The following is a 17,873-nucleotide window of genomic DNA, read 5'->3' on the forward strand; positions in this document are numbered from 1 at the left end:
TACTTTCTTCGGTGATTGAAGAGATTCAGCTTGTGACTGAACATTTAAAAAAACACATACAGTTTAAAGTATTCTGACTGAATCTGGGTACGGTGCAGTTCGAAAGCACAGGAACGTAAGAAGCTGCAAAGAGTAGTGCACTCTGCCCAGTACATCTTGGGTATATACTTCTTCACCATTTGTAATATCTATAGGAGGTGTAGCTACAATAAGACAAAACCTACCATTAAAGATCCTCATCCTCTGTTTATGCTGTCATCTTTGGCAGGAACTACAGAAATCTGAAATCCGAATCAGAATCACGTTTATTATCACCAGTATGTGTCATGAAATTTGTTAACTTAGCAGCAGCAGTTCAATGCAATACATAAAAGAGTGGAAAGAGAAAAATTAATAAATAAATCAATTACAGTGTGCATATATTGATTAGATTAAGAATCATGCAAAAAACAAATAATAGATATTAAAGTGAGGTAGTGTTCAAGGGTTCAATGTCCATTTAGAATCGGATGGCAGAGGGGAAGAAGCTGTTCCTGAATTGTTGAGTTTGTGCCTTCAGGTTTCTATACCTTCTACCTGATAGTAACAGTGAGAAAAGGGAGGACTTCCGGTAAGATGGCGATTGCTTAGCTGCTCCGAACCTTTGTTCCGTTACTGTCACTATCTTTGCACTAAATGTCTCCATTTTTTTAAACCTTAGTCGGGAACTTTTTCGGTACCTCCTACTTGCCTGTGAACACACCTAACTTACAATGTCTAGCAAGAGCTCTAAATCCGGGAGAAAGGAAGCTCCGGCTCTCTCAGACGAGACCCTGGCTGCGCTCGGTTAGCTCCGAGACAAAATTTTAAAGGAATTTAAAACCGCTTTCAAACAGTTGGAAGACAAGCTTGATCAAATCAACGACAAGGTGGGCGAGCATGCCCAACACTTATCTCGCATCGATTCGACTTCTGAAGATTTAGAAAGTCGTGTTCGATACTTGGAGACTCTCTGTTCCAGCTTGGAGGAAAAGTGTAACAAACTCCTTTTCAAAACGGTGGATCTCAAAAATCGCAGCAGACGCTGCAATCTTAGAATTCTTGGATTGCCAGAGGCCACCGAACAGGGATCAACAGTGAAGTTTTTCGCCAAGTTTCTCTGTGAGATATTAGGGAAAGATTTGCTTCCGAACCCGCCTGAGCTCGAACAGGCACACCGGGTCCATGTTCCCGTCGGAATTCTGGGCAACCGCCCGCAACCAGTAATCTTGTGCTTCCATCAATACCAGGTAAAACACCGTCTGATCGTAGAGGCACGTCGCAGAGGTTCTTTTATTTTCCAGGATACAACCATTCGCTTTGTGGAAGATTTTGCACCCCAGACCTTAAAGATGCGCGCTGAGTTTAAAGGCGCAATGAAAGTGCTTTTTGATCGTGGTTTTATCGTTCCCCTGCTGATCTATGAATCAAACTTAACATTGGGAAATACAAATGGTTTAAGTCAGCCAAGGAAGCTGAAGCATTTGTGGCAAGTCTTCCGGCTATCCAGCCATCTTCGGAACCCGATCAGACCTCCTAAAATGGTGGATAAGTACTTCTCATAGTAAAATTACTTTTTCTGGACTCAGACTTTACTTGAATCATTCAGACATTATTCATCGAAACTCTAAGGGCTGTTGACAATCTCTCCCTGGATTTGGTGTGTGTGTAATCTATCTTTTATTGTTGTACAACTTTATCTACAGAGTTCTACAACTGACTTTAACTTGTTTTGGAGGTTTGAAGTCTTCAGTGAAGGCTTTCCGGTTTGTTGGTTCACAGTTTAATTGCCGATCTATTTTTCCTTCTTTTTATATTTATTTATTTTATTATACTTTTTTCTTTTCTTCACCCCCTTTTTTCTAATTTCTGAATTTTTTTCTCTCTTCTGTAAATGGTTGATAAATACTCATCTTGAATTTATAATTTTCCCCTTCCTTTTTTTTATCCTTTTTTTTCTTTCTTTTACTTTATTCTTCTATAACTTTTTCGCTGGCAGGTTAGTTTTGGTCCTCTTCTGATTTTCTCTGTATTAAGTTTTATATTCCTGCAGAAAGTATTCTAATCTGTAGTTATGTTTTTTTAGTGCATAAACTAGTTACTATTTGTTATAGTATTTACACGGAACTGCTGTTAATGACACAGATCTGGAAGTTGTATTTGGGTTAATTTTTTTGGTAGAGCTAGCTACTTGTTTTGGTAGCCGTCTAGTTTTGGGTTGTGTGGGTGGGCTGGGTTTTCTAGTTCCAACATCACTCACTGTATATATTATATCTCTTTATTGCTCAGGACATGTATATGTTTTGATTTTACGAATCTATGTTTACATCTCTGCTCCCAGACTGCTATTGTACTGCTTGACTTTTTATATGCCTTCTGCCTTTTATACATTAGTAATCGATAATGGCTAGTGCACTTAAATTCGTGAGCTGGAATGTAAAGGGATTGAATCACCCTGTTAAAAGGAGGAAGGTATTCTCACATCAAACAATTCAAAGCTGATATTGCTTTCCTTCAAGAAACTCATATTTGGTGTTCTGATAACTCCCAGCTTTTGTCAAAGTGGGCGGGTCAGCATTTTCATTCATCCTTTACCGCTAAAGCTAGGGGAGTCTCCATTCTTATTAACTCAAATATTCCTTTTGAACTCCATAATAAAATATCTGATATAAATGGCCGTTTTATTATTGTTTCTGGCAAACTATATAACACTAAAGTTGCACTAGCAAACCTGTATGCCCCCAACTTTGATGATGTTAATTTTTTTGAACCGTTTTTTTCCTCACTACCAGACTTAAACTCATACTCTCTTATACTGGGTGGTGACTTTAATTGTTGGTTAGATCCTAATTTGGATCAATCGTCCTCTGTTATTAGACCACCTACTAAATCTGCCTTAGCTATCCAATCGTTTTCTCTCTAATTATGGTATCTCTGATATATGGCGTTTCCTCCATCCTACGGAGAGAGATTATTCTTTTTTCTCACATGTTCACCATACTTTCACTAGAATTGATTATTTCTTACTCAATAACCAACTTATTCCATTTGCTCACTCTTGTGACTATCAGAGTATACTGATCTCTGACCATGCCCCAATTACTCTCACTCTGAATTTGCCTGGTCTCCCTTAGAGGAATAAACACTGGCGGTTTGATTCAACGTTACTATCGGATGATTTTTTAAAATTTATTAAGGATCAGATAACCTTTTATTTTAACACTAATACATCACCTGAAGTGCCATCCCAGATTGTCTGGGATGCCATGAAAGCATATCTGAGGGGGCAAATAATCCCTTACACAGCAAATCTCAACAGAAGATCCCATGCAGATCGATTAGACCTCATTAACCAGATTAAACAATTGGATCAAATATATGCCCAAACTAAGAACCCTGAATTATACAAGAAGCATGTTGAACTCCAAACTAAATTTAACCTTCTGTCCACTCAACCTGTCGAACGCCAACTTCTCGAAAGCAAGAGTCGCTTTTACATTCATGGGGATAAGTCTGGTAAATTCCTAGCCAATCAGCTGAGTCGTTCCAAAGCCAAACAACACATTACAAAGATCCGGAAGGAGAACGGAGACTTTACATCGGATCATTTAGAAATTAATGTCGCATTTAAAAATTTTTATTCTCGGCTTTATTCCTCTGAATCTCTGAATGACAATATCTCTGTTGATCAATTTTTACAGAATCTGGATATCCCCTCACTTTCATCTGATTTCAAAGCCAAACTCAATGCGCCTATATCATTAGAAGAAATATCTACTGCAATTTCTGCACTGTCCTCAGGGAAATCTCCTGGACCTGATGGGTTCCCTGTAGAATTTTATAAATCATTCTCTTCTCTTCTTTCTCCACAGTTACTTTCAGTATTATCTGACTCGTTTAATTACGGCAAATTGCCACCCTCTTTCAGTGAGGCATCTATTATTCTTCTTTTAAAAAAGGGCAAAGACCCAACAGAGTGTTCCTTGTATAGGCCGATCTCTCTGCTCAATGTTGATGTAAAGATCTTAGCTAAAGTTTTGGCTCATAGATCAGAAACTGTCATTCCCTCCATTATCTCTGATGACCAAACAGGCTTTATTAAAAACCGTTTCCCTTTTTTTAACATTCGGCGTTTACTTAATATCTTATACTCACCTCCAACTGGGATTCCTGAATGTGTTATTTCCCTCGATGCGGAGAAAGTATTTGATCGTATAGAGTGGAACTACCTTTTTGCTGTTGTTGAAAAACTTGACCTTGGCCAAAGTTTCATCTCTTGGATCCAATTGCTGTACCTGTGTCCTACTGCCTCTGTTTTAACCAATTTTCAGAAATCCCAAGTATTTAATCTCAAACGTGGCACCCGCCAGGGATGCCCCTTAAGTCCCTTTCTCTTTGATTTGGCTATGGAACCTCTGGCAATAGCATTTCGAAACTGCCCTGAATTGACTGGGATTTGGAGAGGGGGTGTTGAGCATAAAGTTTCTCTCTATGCTGATGACTTATTACTCTTTCTCTCAAATCCGTCTACATCCTTACCTCTAATGTTTTCACTCCAGTTTAGCCAGATCTCTGGCTATAAACTTAATTTACATAAGAGTGAACTTCTCCCAATTAATAAAGAAGCACAAGAACTAACATTTCATGATCTCCCTTTTAAAGTAGTCCATAATCAATTTACTTATCTTGGAATTACAGTCACGAGGAAGTTTAAAGATCTCTTTTGTGAAAACTTTGCCAATCTTTCATATGCTATAAAACAGAGTCTGGTACAATGGTCACCTCTATCTATGTCTTTGGTAGGTCGTATTAATGTTGTTAAAATATATGTTCTCCCCAAATTTTTATACTTATTTCAATCTATCCCAATTTTTATTCCTAAATCTTTTTTTGATTCCTTAGACTCTATTATTTTGTCAAATCTGTGGCAGAATAAGCGCTCTAGAATTAATAAAATCCATCTCCAAAAATCTAAAAAAAGAGGGTGGCATGGCTTTACCTAACTTTCGTTTATATTATTGGGCAGCTAATATACTTTGTGCTACCTTCTGGTCTTTCTTCCATAGCCAACCCGAGTGCCCTAACTGGGTGGCAATGGAGCTGAGCTCCACTAAAGAATTATCTATCTCTGCACTTCTTGGCTTTGCACTCCCTAGTAGTCTGCCCAGATCAGTAGCTAATCCTCTTGTTAGACACACTTTGCGTATATGGGCTCAGATCAGGAAATGCTATGGTTTCCAGGGGTTTTCCATTTCCAGCCCTGTTGCTCATAATCACCTTTTTTTACCTACTACATACGATTCAGCATTCCAGGTTTGGTATGGGAAGGGCATTAGACATTTTGAAGATCTTTTCATTGATAATCGCCTTCGCTTCTTTTCAGCAGCTCTCTGTTAAGTTCAATCTGCCCAATGCACATTTTTTCAGATATCTCCAAATCCAACACTTTATTGCTCCTTTAATTCCTAACTTTCCTGAAATGCCTGCGAAAAATGCTATGGACCTGTTTCTTTCCATGAATCCACTAGGTAAAGGCTTAATATCAATCATCCGAGATAATCTAGCAGCCTTACGACGGGCCCCCATGGATAAAATCAAAATAGCCTGGGAACAGGATTTAAATATCTCCTTATCTGAGGAGAGCTGGGATTTAGTTCTCAAATCGGTTAACTCAACCTCTCTTTGTGTTTGCCACTGCCTTTTACAGTTTAAGATTGTTCGTAGAGCCCAAACGTCTAAATCTAAACTATCTCGATTCTACCCTAGCGTTAGTCCGCTCTGTGATAAATGCAAGAGGGGCGTGGCCTCTCTCATCCATATGTACTGGTTCTGTCCTAGCTTGGAGAAATTCTGGAAAGATGTCTTCACTACGTTATCGTGTATCCTGAATCAGCTCCTAGAACCAAACCCCTTAATTGCTCTGTTCGGTTTTTGGGGCGAGACAGATTTATGTCTGGATCCGACCAAATGCTGAATATTATCCTTTGCCTCGCTCCTGGCTAGACGCTTGATCCTCCTCAGATGGAGAGATGTTGCCCCGCCCACTCATGCTCAATGGCTTAACGACATCATGGCCTGTTTGGACCTCGAAAAAATTCATTATTCAGTTCTCAATTCGGATCTAAAGTTCCATAAGGTCTGGTGACCTGTTGTCGAGTACTTTCATAACCTTCCTCTTGACTAGGGTTTTTTTTTCTTTTTGGTCCCTTGCTTTCAGCTCCTGTTTTTTTCTGGTAGAAGGCATTATTATCCTCTGTTGCTGAGTGTATGCACAGTCTGAGAGTTTGGCTGTCCTGACTTATACTCTCTATATTGTGTTGTAGTTGGTCTGGAGTTGCTGCTGTTTTTTCTTGTGTCGTGGGGCTTGGGGAGGACACTAAGTTTACTTGTCTTTAATTTAGGTGCTTTTTTTTTTTGCTAAATTCTCTTCCTTTGCAGCATATTATTATTGTATGCTTAATTTTGCACTGTTTTAATGTTCCTCATTGGGATTTGGGGTTTTTAATTTGTAAAATGTTTTGAAAAACTAATAAAAAAATTTTTTAAAAAAACAGTGAGAAAAGGACATGCCCTGGGTGCTGGAGGTCCTTAAAATTGGACGCTGCCTTTCTGTGACATCGCTCCTTGAAGATGTCCTAGGTACTTTGTAGGCTAGTACTCAAGATGGAGCCGACTAAATTTACAATCCTCTGCAGCTTTTTTTGGTCCTATGCAGTAGCTGTCTGCTCCCCTCCCCCCCCCCCCCCCACCAATACCATACAGTGATGCAGCCTGTCAGAAGACTCTCCACTGTACATCCAGTTAAGTGTTTGACTGTATTTGTTGACATACCAAATCTCTTCAAACTCTAATGAAGTATAGTCTCTGTCTTACCTTCTACCAGGTCCAAGGGCCATTCAGTTCTTGAATCAACTGGAAAAACTAATCACTACAGTGTAGCATGAATATGATCAATTTGCACTAAAATTTACTTTTTTGTTCTAATTGTGTTCTTGCTTGTAAAGATTCTGTGCAATTTTTGTTTTTCTGAAGAATACTGCTTGTTTGATGCTATGTGGCTGTAGGAATTTCATTGCACCTGTGCTTACATGTAGATGGGCATACGACAAATAAAACTTGAGTCATCTTGAATTCCCTCCTGTCTTCATATTTTTCCTGAGGCTAAACTTGTATTTTGCAAACTTACAGCTCCAAGTGACATGAAACGTTGATCATGAGCTTTTCTGACACAGAAGGGCAGACATAGGCTTCTATCTTGCAGGTCTCCTTGAGCTGACAATGAAAGGAGCTTTAGTAGCATTTAAAATAGTTCAAATAGAATTAAATAATTTTCTTTTTTAACAATTCCATATTTTTGTTCTTATTTTATAGTAAAATAAAGGAATAAAAACTAGATAATAATACATAAGTTGCTGACAGTGACTGAAAATCTTTTCAGATGAACGAAGTGGCTAGGTAGTCTGCCAGCCATGGCTGGGAAAAAGCTGAACATCAATTTCAACAGCTCAGTATAATTTTTGCTTGGCCACGGCCTCTCCGTTGAATCTAGAAGCAAAGTCAGAGGCTAGTATTTGGGATATTTTTAAATGCAACCTAAGTGGCTCTGAGCAGCAGTATAGAAATACTGATTAGCACTGGAAGTCTGTTCCAATGACTTGTTGACACAGTGAACAATTTAGACCTTCATAGTTGAGTCTCTTTGGGAAAACCAGTTCAGTGTGTCTGCATGAATATCATTCTGAAATATCTTTCTGACTCAAAAAAAACTATACCACAGTACCTTTGTTAAATGAAGTATGTTTGTATTTGTATATAATGAAGTATTTTGTTCAGCATAAGTCTTATCAAACAATATTTTGTAAGAATTACTGCATATTTTGTGAAATAATTATATTTGTATATGTCACAGTTTGGAACATCTTTGAAATTCACCATAGGTATTTTTCTGAAATTGCTTTCTTTTATTTCAGATACAGCATTGCCACCATGAAGGTACATCTACATACAAAATTTTGTTTAATTTGCCTACTCACTTTTCTCTTTCATCATTGCAACCATTGCCATGATGACCATGACCATGAGCGTAATCATGATCATAACACCAACCATGTTCCTGAGGGGAACCATTTACATAACCACAGTGACTACCAGATATCTGAGGAGCCATATCTTCAAAATAATCCCAGCAAGCGGCCTGTGCATAATGCAGTAAATAGACAAATATATTACATTCACAAACTATTCAGTCGTTATGGTGAGAATGGTAAACTGACTTTCCATGGTTTTGAGAAACTCTTAGCAAATTTAGGTCTTGGGGAAGTTAAGGTTGTTGAACTTGACCATGAGCACAATGACCATGATCATGCGTCACACTTAGACCTTTTAGAGGTGCTAGAACATAAACATGAGCACTCTCACTCAGACTTCAATCACACAGCACATGAACAATCTGTACCAGTCACCAAAGTGAACGGTAAACATTGCAAAAACTCTAACAGTAATAATATACATACCACCACTCCCTCTCCCCACCATCAGCCCCACCGTCATCACCGTAATCATCATCGAGGCACTGGACATTTTGGAGGCTCACAGATCCACAAGGAAGGAGAACAGTTCACTGACCCATCAGACCCTAACACACCACAACACCAAGCTAAAAAAAGATCAAAGAAACGAAAAAAATTTAAAAGTGTAGGGAAGCAATCAGATATATCATGGACTGCACCTCCTAGTGAATCCTTGAGTATTATGTCCAAGAATGAAGAGAGTACGGATGAACATTTTCATGTTCCTAATGAAGAAATGGCATCTCAACACAGAAGAAGAAAAGATTTGAGTTCCTCAAATTTGAAGCATGAACATCACGACCAACCCAAGTTTGCACATGAAGAGGTAAGATTGGTTGAATCAAATTATATAGAGTGTAACTTTTCTTTAAAGCCTTTCTTCCATGAATAATGCCTAGATGAATTTAGAATGATACACCTGTCTTTTGTAGATTCTTTTTGGCTAGTTGCTTAAAGTTAATTGATTGATAGTGGTCTTACTGACTTTCATCATACATGATGTAAAATTCAATTTCACCTTAAATTGAACCATCTTAAAAATACTAAATAAGCTAATAAAAATAGAGGAAATGTCAAACACTTTTTTGTCAGATGCTTTTTTTGTAATTGGACCAAGACAATGTATTTGCATGGCTATTCATGATAATGTTTGCAAATAGGCTTTGCTCAAATTTCAGATAGATCCAAGTTAACACTGGAAACCAATGTCAGCCAGAATTTAGTTAGTCTTCATCTAGCTTTAAAAGTAAAATATTGAGTGCTGTTGACTGGACATGTACCAGATTAGATTTCTAAAGAAAGAGCAACAGAACATTAAAATGATAGCCAGTGGGGCTGATTTGGTGTCCACAGTTTCTCATTAAGTTGCAAATTAAAATGTGAGAGCAACCATATTAGAAAAAAGGTTCCAGCAGATTCCTGCTCATTTTAGCTTCGGGCAGAGCAGGCGGAAAGTTCTTTAGAACAAAATACAGTATTGGGGAGGCGGTGATGTCTACATTCCATGCATGAAGATCCCCAGTGAGAAATTGGTTTATTATTGTCACCTGCACTGAGATACAGTGGAAAAACTTAGCATGCCATACATACAGATCATTTCAAAACATAAGTACATTGAGGTACAAAGGGAAAAGTAATAACAGAATACAGAATCTAGTGTTTTAAGAAAAATGACCTGGGCTATTAAATCAATTATCTCATAGAGAAAGTCTATCTGATGAATAAACACTTGGTTGTTGTGTTATCCTTATATATTTAATGGGTAATTTTGTAAAACTTACACATTTATTCTTCTAGTGCTTGAATGTCTCCCAACTCCTGCAAAGCTATGGTCTTAGCACAAATTCTGGAATTTCTACAGAAGATTTTACATACCTATGCCCTGCTTTGCTGTACCAAATAGACAGCAGGGTTTGCATCCATCATGCTGAGGAGTTGAGGATGGAACTAGCAGATGAACAAGACTCACTACTGACAGGTGAGCCATAAAAATGTTTTCACTCTTTATCTTATACTTGCAAACTCTTGAGCTTCCAAGCATTTTTAATATGTGCAATCAATCATTTTTGTATTTTGAGGAACCCACTAAATACTATCAAACGCTGAGGGCATCTTTCATGACTCTGCCCCCATCACGCCAATTTTCCTAGGCAGTATAGAATACAAAATAAATATTCATTTTAATTCTAGATACTGCAAGAGATCTGAGAATAGGAGCACTACAATTTATAATTTCAACCTGTCAAGGTGATAAAATATGGGTAATATGTGGGCTTCGGTTAATTGTGACAAATCGGGCCAGTACATTTTGGCTCAATTAAATGGTCACCACAGTAAGCCAAAGTTTCATGGAAACAGTTAAATAGGTATAGAAAAGACAAACAACCATTTAGCTGAGTAACAAATGATGTATTTAAATGAAACATAGAATAAATCAGAGCACTCTATCAGTACTACTACTGTACTATAAAATTGTTTATTAATTCCTAATAATTACTGACAGAAGAACATACCTGGTGTATGCAGCGTGTTCTTTTGATTGGCTAAATGAACAAAATCAGCGCACGCACCTAATGCAGATAATGGACTGCCTTCGTACAATACTATGGATGATTGCATCCTTCAAACCTTCATATTCATTGTAACGCTCAAGATGATTGCTGACACTTTCAAAAATGTTCATAGTTCCTAACTTGTTGAAGCATTGAAGTCGTTTCATTTTCACTACTGGCTGTTTCTGGCATATCCAAGTCTGAATGATTGAAACCACAGTGAGCAAAGCTGTTAATCATCTTACTGCTTATTTCTCATCAACTATTGATAACAAAAATCACTGTTTTTTTAACATAAACACATGCAACTGACACTACTTAAAAATGGTTTGCTCTGAGCACGGTGTAGTGTCTAGTGGCCATACTAGTGTGTGCATCTGACGCTAATTAGAAACTATTCAGCGTTTCTTTCTCCAATTGAGAGGCACATTGTCCCAATTAAGCTAAGGAAATGCTAGGTATATACTCAATTTTTGTTTTCTCAGAATTGTCCTAAATAAGGCCACTGCCCCGAATAAGCAATGGTCCAATTAAGGGGAATCCACATATTTGTATTCCTGATGTAAGTGATTCTGTGTCTTTACAAAGCTGGTACTACGTTGATTGTAACCACTTCTACAGCTCCACTCCTATTATGCTTTCAGCTATCTAGCCATGTGACTCTGGAATTTTCTCCCTTCACATCTTCCTTAACTCTTTCTAAGAGTCTAAACTTGCCTATTCGACTGATTTATGCATTACCTGTTCTAATGTTTTCTTCTTTAGGTTGGAATAAATTTTTAGCCAGATTTTATCCTTATGAAGAGCCTTGACATTTTACCCTGTTGAAGTGTCTTTGTAAGCTTAGATGTTATTCATATCATAAAAGGCGATGTGAAATAATTTGATAGCAATAAATGTAAGAAATTAAGAATTAATTAATATTCAATTAAGAAAAGGGAAGGGGATAGGCAGCTATAGTTATGTGGAGCTCTGGTACTATTCTGAAAACTTACTAAGTAGTTTCTTAAAGATGGTATTTAAATCTTATTTGAATTTAGGTCAGTATTTTCCTTATTTTATTGCATCGTAAGGCATTTTAATCTCGCTGCTGTCACTTTACTCACCATTTTACATCGTCAGTTTATGCAGTGCATATTAACTTATCAAATTTGATGTGTGTCATTGTTTGAAAAAGAAGATTGTACATATAAAATTCACTAAGTTGAATTCAAGAGATGCATCAGCAAGTGACCATCAAAAGATGAATGCTATCCTGAAATAATGCCATAGCAAGAGATCAAATTGTTTTTCGCACAAAGTCAAAGAAATTGAATACTTTTGATGTGTGAAGCATTAATTATATTCAAAGTGACTTGTCAGAAAATATATCATGTTTTAATGATAAGAAATTAAAAGAAGTTAACATTGGCATATGCCACATATTTCCCTAATAACCATGTGAAAGTGTATTAAGAAAATGTATTTTAGAATGCTCTGGACAGTGAAATATTTGGAACATCAATCTGGATTGTGTTTTATAATCAACTCCTTGTGGTGTACAAATGTTGCAGTGCTGCCCCAGTCCTGTTCACCCAACCTGGAACATCTCACGATCAGGTGTCGTCCATTTTATCTGCCACAGGAGATTTCAGTGATCATCTTGGTAGCGGTGAACATTCCACCTCAGGGCAGTGTCAAATAGGCTTTAGACGAACTGGGCAAAGTAATAAGCAAGCATAAAATAGCACATTCTGTTGCCTTCCCTATCATGTTGGGGGACTTTAACTAGGCCAACCTGAAAAGATCTGTAAATATTACCAACAAATCACTTGTAGTACCAGAGGAAAAAATACACTTGACCACTTGTTACACTACCATCAAGAGCACTTTTCGTGCCATCCAAATCCACACTTTGGAAAGTCTCACCAGGGTGTACTTCTACTCCTGAGTATAGGCAGAGACTGAAGACTGCAGCACCAGGAGTGGGGACCAAGAAGGTATGGATAAAGGAGGTGGAGGAGCACTTAGAAGGCTGTTTTGAATTAGTGGATCAGATTACATTCAGGGATTCATCTTCGAGTCTGAATGAGTCTGCCACAGCTGTTATTGACTTTGTTAAAACCTGTGTGGATGAGTTTGTGCCTACGAGAACATATTGTACATCCCAAATCAAAAACCATGGATGAACCAGGAGGTTCGTAGTCTGCTAAGGGCTACATCTGTGGCATTCAAGTCTGGAGACCCAGGATTATACAAGAAAACTGTGGGTATGGAAGGCTAATTCAAGAACAAAGGAATGATTCCGAATGAGGTTGGAGGCAGAATTGGATGCATGTCAACTCTGGCAGAGTTTGCAGGCCATTACTTCCTAAAAAGCGAAACATAACATCATGAATAGCAGTGATGCTTCACGACCAGATAAGCTCACCATCTTTTATACACACTTTGAAAGGGAGAATAAAGCTAGAGCTATGAGGATCCCTGCAGCACCTGGTGACCCTGTGATTTCTGTCACTGAGGCCAATGTCTGACTGTCCTTCAAGAGGGTGAATCCTCGCAAGGTAAGTAGGCCCCGACAGAGTAAATGGTGGGGCTTTGAAAACTGTGCCAACCAACTGCAAGGTGTGTTTAAAGACATTTTCAATCTCTCATTGTGACAATCGAAAGTTACCACCCGCTTCAAAAGGGCAACAATCATACCCCCGCCCAAGAAAAGTGGTGTGAGCTGTTTTAATGACTATCGTCCATATCTACGATGATGAAGTGCTTTGAGAGGTTGGTTATGGCTAGGCTCCCGTCTTAGCAAGGACCTGGACCCACTGCAAAGTTGTTGCTGCGACACCATCACTCAATTAGCTGATACATCTTGCTCATCTATGCTCTCTCTAGTCACTATCTGAAATTCTGCCAACAATAGTTGCGTTGTTAGTAAATTTATGGATGGCATTTGAGGTGTGCCTAGATCCAGTCATAAGTGTAGAGAAAGTGGAGCAGTGGGCTAAACACACATCCCTGAGGTGTGCCAGTGTTGATTGTCAGCGAGGTGGAGATGTTATTTCCAATCCATACAGATTGTGTCTTCCAGCTAGGAAGTTGAAGATCCTGTTGCAGAGGAAGGTATGGAGGCCCAGGTTTTGGAGCTTTTCAATCAGAACTGTAAAAATGATTGAATTGAATTGACTTTATTTCTTACATCCTTCACATACAGGAGGAGTAACAAATCTTTACATTATGTCTCTGTCTAAATGTGCAATGTGCAATCATAGTAATTTATACTAAATAGAACAGTCAATTCAACATAGAAAATACACTCAAATCAGTCTGATGGCTTGGTGGAAGAAGCTGTCCTGGAGCCTGTTGGTCCTGGCTTTTATGCTGCAGTACTGTTTCCCAGATGATAGCAGCTAGAATAGATTGTGGTTGAGGTGACTTGGATCCCCAATGATTCTTTGGGTCCTTTTTTCACACCTGTTTTTGTAAATGTCCTGAATCATGGAAAGTTCACAACAACAGATTGTGTTAAACACTGAGCTATAGTCAATAAACAGCATCCTGTCATGGGTATTTGTATTGTTCAGGTGATCCAAGGCTGCGTGAAGAGCCAATGAGATTGCATCTGCCATACTCCTATTGTGGCGATAGAACTGAGTGTGTAAAGTAAGTAAATAAGTCAGTAAAGAACTGATTGTGGACTTCAGAAAAGTTAAGGCAAGGGAACACTCACACACTAGTCCTCATAGAGGGATCAGAAGTGGAAAGAACAAGAAGTTCAATTTCCTGGGTGTCAGTATCTCTGAAGATCTATCCTGCACCCAACATATTAATACACCAAAAAAGAAGGCACGGCAGTGGCTATATTTCATTAGGAGTTTCAAACGTTTCAAAGGCACATTTAATGTCAGAGAAATGTATACAATATACATCCTGAAATAGCTTCTTCGCAACCATCCACGAGATATGAAGAGTTACCCCAAAGAATGAATGACAGTTAAATGTTAGAACCCCACAGCACCCCCCAGCTCCCCTCTCTTCTGTGCATAAGCAGCAGCAAGCAACAATCCGCCCTCCCCCCACCGTCAAAAAAAAATTGGTACCCATCATCGAGCACTCAAGCATGAGCAAAGCAACAGCAAAGACACAGACTTGCAGTTACCCCAAAGAGTACTTGTTCAGCTGATGTTTGACATACCATAGGCTCTCTCTCTTCTTAATAAGGGATAAAGAGGTGTCTCCATTTCACAGCGAGAGGGGAGACATAACAAACAATTCACTGGTTTGCAATGTTTAAAGTCTGTTGTGTCGCTTTTTCTAAGCCCTATGCCGAAAGATCTTGGGTCTCTGGACGTGCAGCCTGTGATCTTCTGTCTCCAACGACACACCGATCTGTCTGGACGCCCACTACCAATTCCCGCCCCCCCCCATCCCAGAGCCACAAAATCTCAGTCCTCCAAAGGAGAGCAAAGCTCTTAGGCCGAGCCCTTGGTGTGCCAAACAACAACCATTCATGAAACTCCAGAGCAGGTCCTATTCCCCTATTCCCACAAATAACCATTTGAGGAGGTTTGGTATGTCACCAAAGATGCTCATGAATTTTTGCAGATATACTGTGAAGAGCATTCTAAATGGCTGCATTGCAATCTGGTGATGGAAGGAGGGGGTGTTGCTACTGCACAGGATTGAAATAAGCTGCAGAGACTTGGAAGCTTAATCAGCTCCATCATGGGCACTAGCCTTCATAGTTATCCAGGACATCTTCAAGGACCAATGCCTCAGAAAGGCAGCATCTGTCATTAAGGACCCCATCACCCGGATCATGCTCTGTTCTGATTGGCACCATCAGGAAAGGGGTACAGGAGCCTGAAGACACACACTCAACAATTTAGGAACAGCTTCTTCCCCTCTACCATCCGATTTCTAAATGGAAATTGCACCTGTGAACTACAATTTTTATTTTTGTACGACTTATTTAACTATTTTATTTAGATAGATATTTACTGTAACTCACATTTTTCTCTATTATCATGTATTGCATTGTGCTGCTGTCATAAAGACAGATTTCATGACATAAACCTGATTCTGATTCAGGGGTCATTCTATAAATCCGCTCTCAAAACAGACCCAAAAGACTAGTTAATGCGCAAGATCACTGATATTTTGTGATTGTCACTCCAATTTACCTGTTGCATATGTAACCCTGGTTGCATTCTTATTTTGCTGAACATCGTGGATTCTCCAGGAATGCCATAAAAATGTTTTTGTTTGAGTTATTGTTGGATATTTCCACACCTCTCTTTTGTAGCACGATCGGGTTCCGGAGGGAACAAAAGTTTGAGAACTAAAGAATGGAGCAAGATATTCTCAGGGCTTTTATTGCACTTGACAGTTTTAAGTATTTCGTTCATGTATCAAGAGCTTCAAAGCTTGAGTGAAAGCTATAGAGGTTGACTCTCAATTTCATTATATATCATGAGTATACCTTTGTCAACTGGTAAATTGATTTTATTTTGATGTGTTAGTGGTAACCTAATATATTCTTCTGAATCAGTTGTTTCTTACACAGTTTGGATCTGCGGACTCGTATCAATCACCATTATAAGCTTGTTGTCAGTGCTGGGTGTTGTCCTGGTACCAATCATCAATCAAGTATGTTTCAAGTATCTTCTAACATTCCTGGTGGCTCTGGCAGTGGGGACACTCAGTGGTGATGCACTGCTGCATTTAATGCCTCATGTGAGTAAAGATTGAACAGGCAGATCTGTTTAAAAAATAATTGTTTTTAGAGAAGGAAACGTATGAGGTTTTATTCTGTAATTTCAGCTGTGTTAGCTATCCTTGTACCATACCTGGAAGAAGAAAAGAATAAAACGGTCTTTTTTTTTTCTTTTGTGATTACCTCTCTAAGCTGTGTAGGCACACCTATGATTTCTGAGTTCTCAGGGTTTTTCTGAAAGATGCAACGTTTTAATACTGAGATTTGGACATGTTTTAGATTTCTTAACCTGATTTCCTCTGCATAGCTCAGGTGAACTTGTTAGCCTTTGCTTTTGAAAAAACCATTTATATACATGGCATCGGAGACCTAGACACCTGAGACATTAATGCTTGAGTCATGAGTTTGAATCCACTGTGGCAATGTCTAGTACCCATATGTAATATAAAGTTTGTACAAGTCCTGGTGATTTTAGATTATTGTTGAACCTTATTTGCCTTCATTACCAATAATTAGCCAATAATGAGGATCAGATGGTTTTTTGGGGTCTGAGTCCATAGGACGCTCAAAGCAGCTATGTAGGTTGACTCTGTGGTTAAGAAGGCATATGGTGCATTGGCTTTCATCAATCCTGGAATTGAATTTAGGAGCCGAGAGGTAATGTTGCAGCTATGTATGACCCTGGTCAGACCCACTTGGAGTACTGTGCTCAGTTCTGGTTGCCTTACTACAGGAAGGATGTGGAAACCCTAGAAAGGGTGCAGAGGAGATTTACAAAGATGTTGCCTGGATTGGGGAGCATGCCTTATGAAAACAGGTTGAGTGAACTCGGCCTTTTCTCCTTGGAGTGACAGAAGATGAGAGGTGACCTGATAGAGGTGTATAAGATGATGAAAGGCATTGATTGTGTGGGTAGTCAGAGGCTTTTTACCAGAGCTGAAATGGCTGCCATAAGAGGGCACAGGTTTAAGGTGCTTGGGAGTAGGTACAGAGGAGATGTCAGGGGTAAGTTTTTTACACAGAGTGGTGAGTGTGTGGAATGGGCTGCCGGCAACGGTGGTGGAGGCAGATACGATAGGGTCTTTTAAGAGCATTTTGGATAGGTACATGGAGCTTAGAAAAATAGAGGGCTGTGGTTAACCCTAGTGATTTCTAAGGTAGGGACATGTTCAACACAATTTTGTGGGCTGAAGGGCCTGTATTGTGCTGTAGGTTTTCTATGTAATATTTTCTGGACTGGTCTTTGTGATTCCAGATCCACAGTTGATCAATTTCTTACATTCCTGGGTAACAGATAAAGTAATGTCAAACCTTACTCCAGTTGTCTCCAAATATATGTGATTTTCTGTTTTGAATTTAAAACCATTTTAATATTACCATCTGGAAGCTTAGGAGATATTCCCTTTGTTACTTCTATAAACCATTTTTAACAATTGTGTTGTATTGTTTTTCATACTATAATAAAGTAAAAATTTCTTGATTATTGTTGATGTTTATGTTGGAGAGTGAGAATTAAAAAGATTTTGATTTATCATTATTTAT

General features: G+C 38.7%; 1 protein-coding gene across 9 annotated transcripts in view; it reads left to right on the forward strand.

Annotated features, from left to right (window-relative positions):
- Nucleotides 1–17,873, forward strand: part of slc39a10 (solute carrier family 39 member 10) — a 67,036-nt gene that overhangs the window by 21,935 nt on the left and 27,228 nt on the right. For 2 of the 9 annotated variants that reach the window (XM_059966914.1, XM_059966915.1), the window contains exons 2-5: nt 7,989–8,010; nt 8,557–8,913; nt 9,885–10,065; nt 16,167–16,351. In XM_059966914.1, the coding sequence (XP_059822897.1) occupies nt 8,005–8,010; nt 8,557–8,913; nt 9,885–10,065; nt 16,167–16,351 (729 nt within the window). In that variant the 5' untranslated portion in view covers nt 7,989–8,004. Of the gene's footprint in view, nt 1–6,572; nt 6,658–7,988; nt 8,914–9,884; nt 10,066–16,166; nt 16,352–17,873 lie in introns of all 9 variants that reach the window. The other 7 variants (XM_059966906.1, XM_059966909.1, XM_059966908.1 and 4 more) reach the window with 5 other exon arrangements.

Source organism: Hypanus sabinus, chromosome 4, assembly GCF_030144855.1.
Source record: "Hypanus sabinus isolate sHypSab1 chromosome 4, sHypSab1.hap1, whole genome shotgun sequence".
NCBI classification, from domain to species: domain Eukaryota; kingdom Metazoa; phylum Chordata; class Chondrichthyes; order Myliobatiformes; family Dasyatidae; genus Hypanus; species Hypanus sabinus.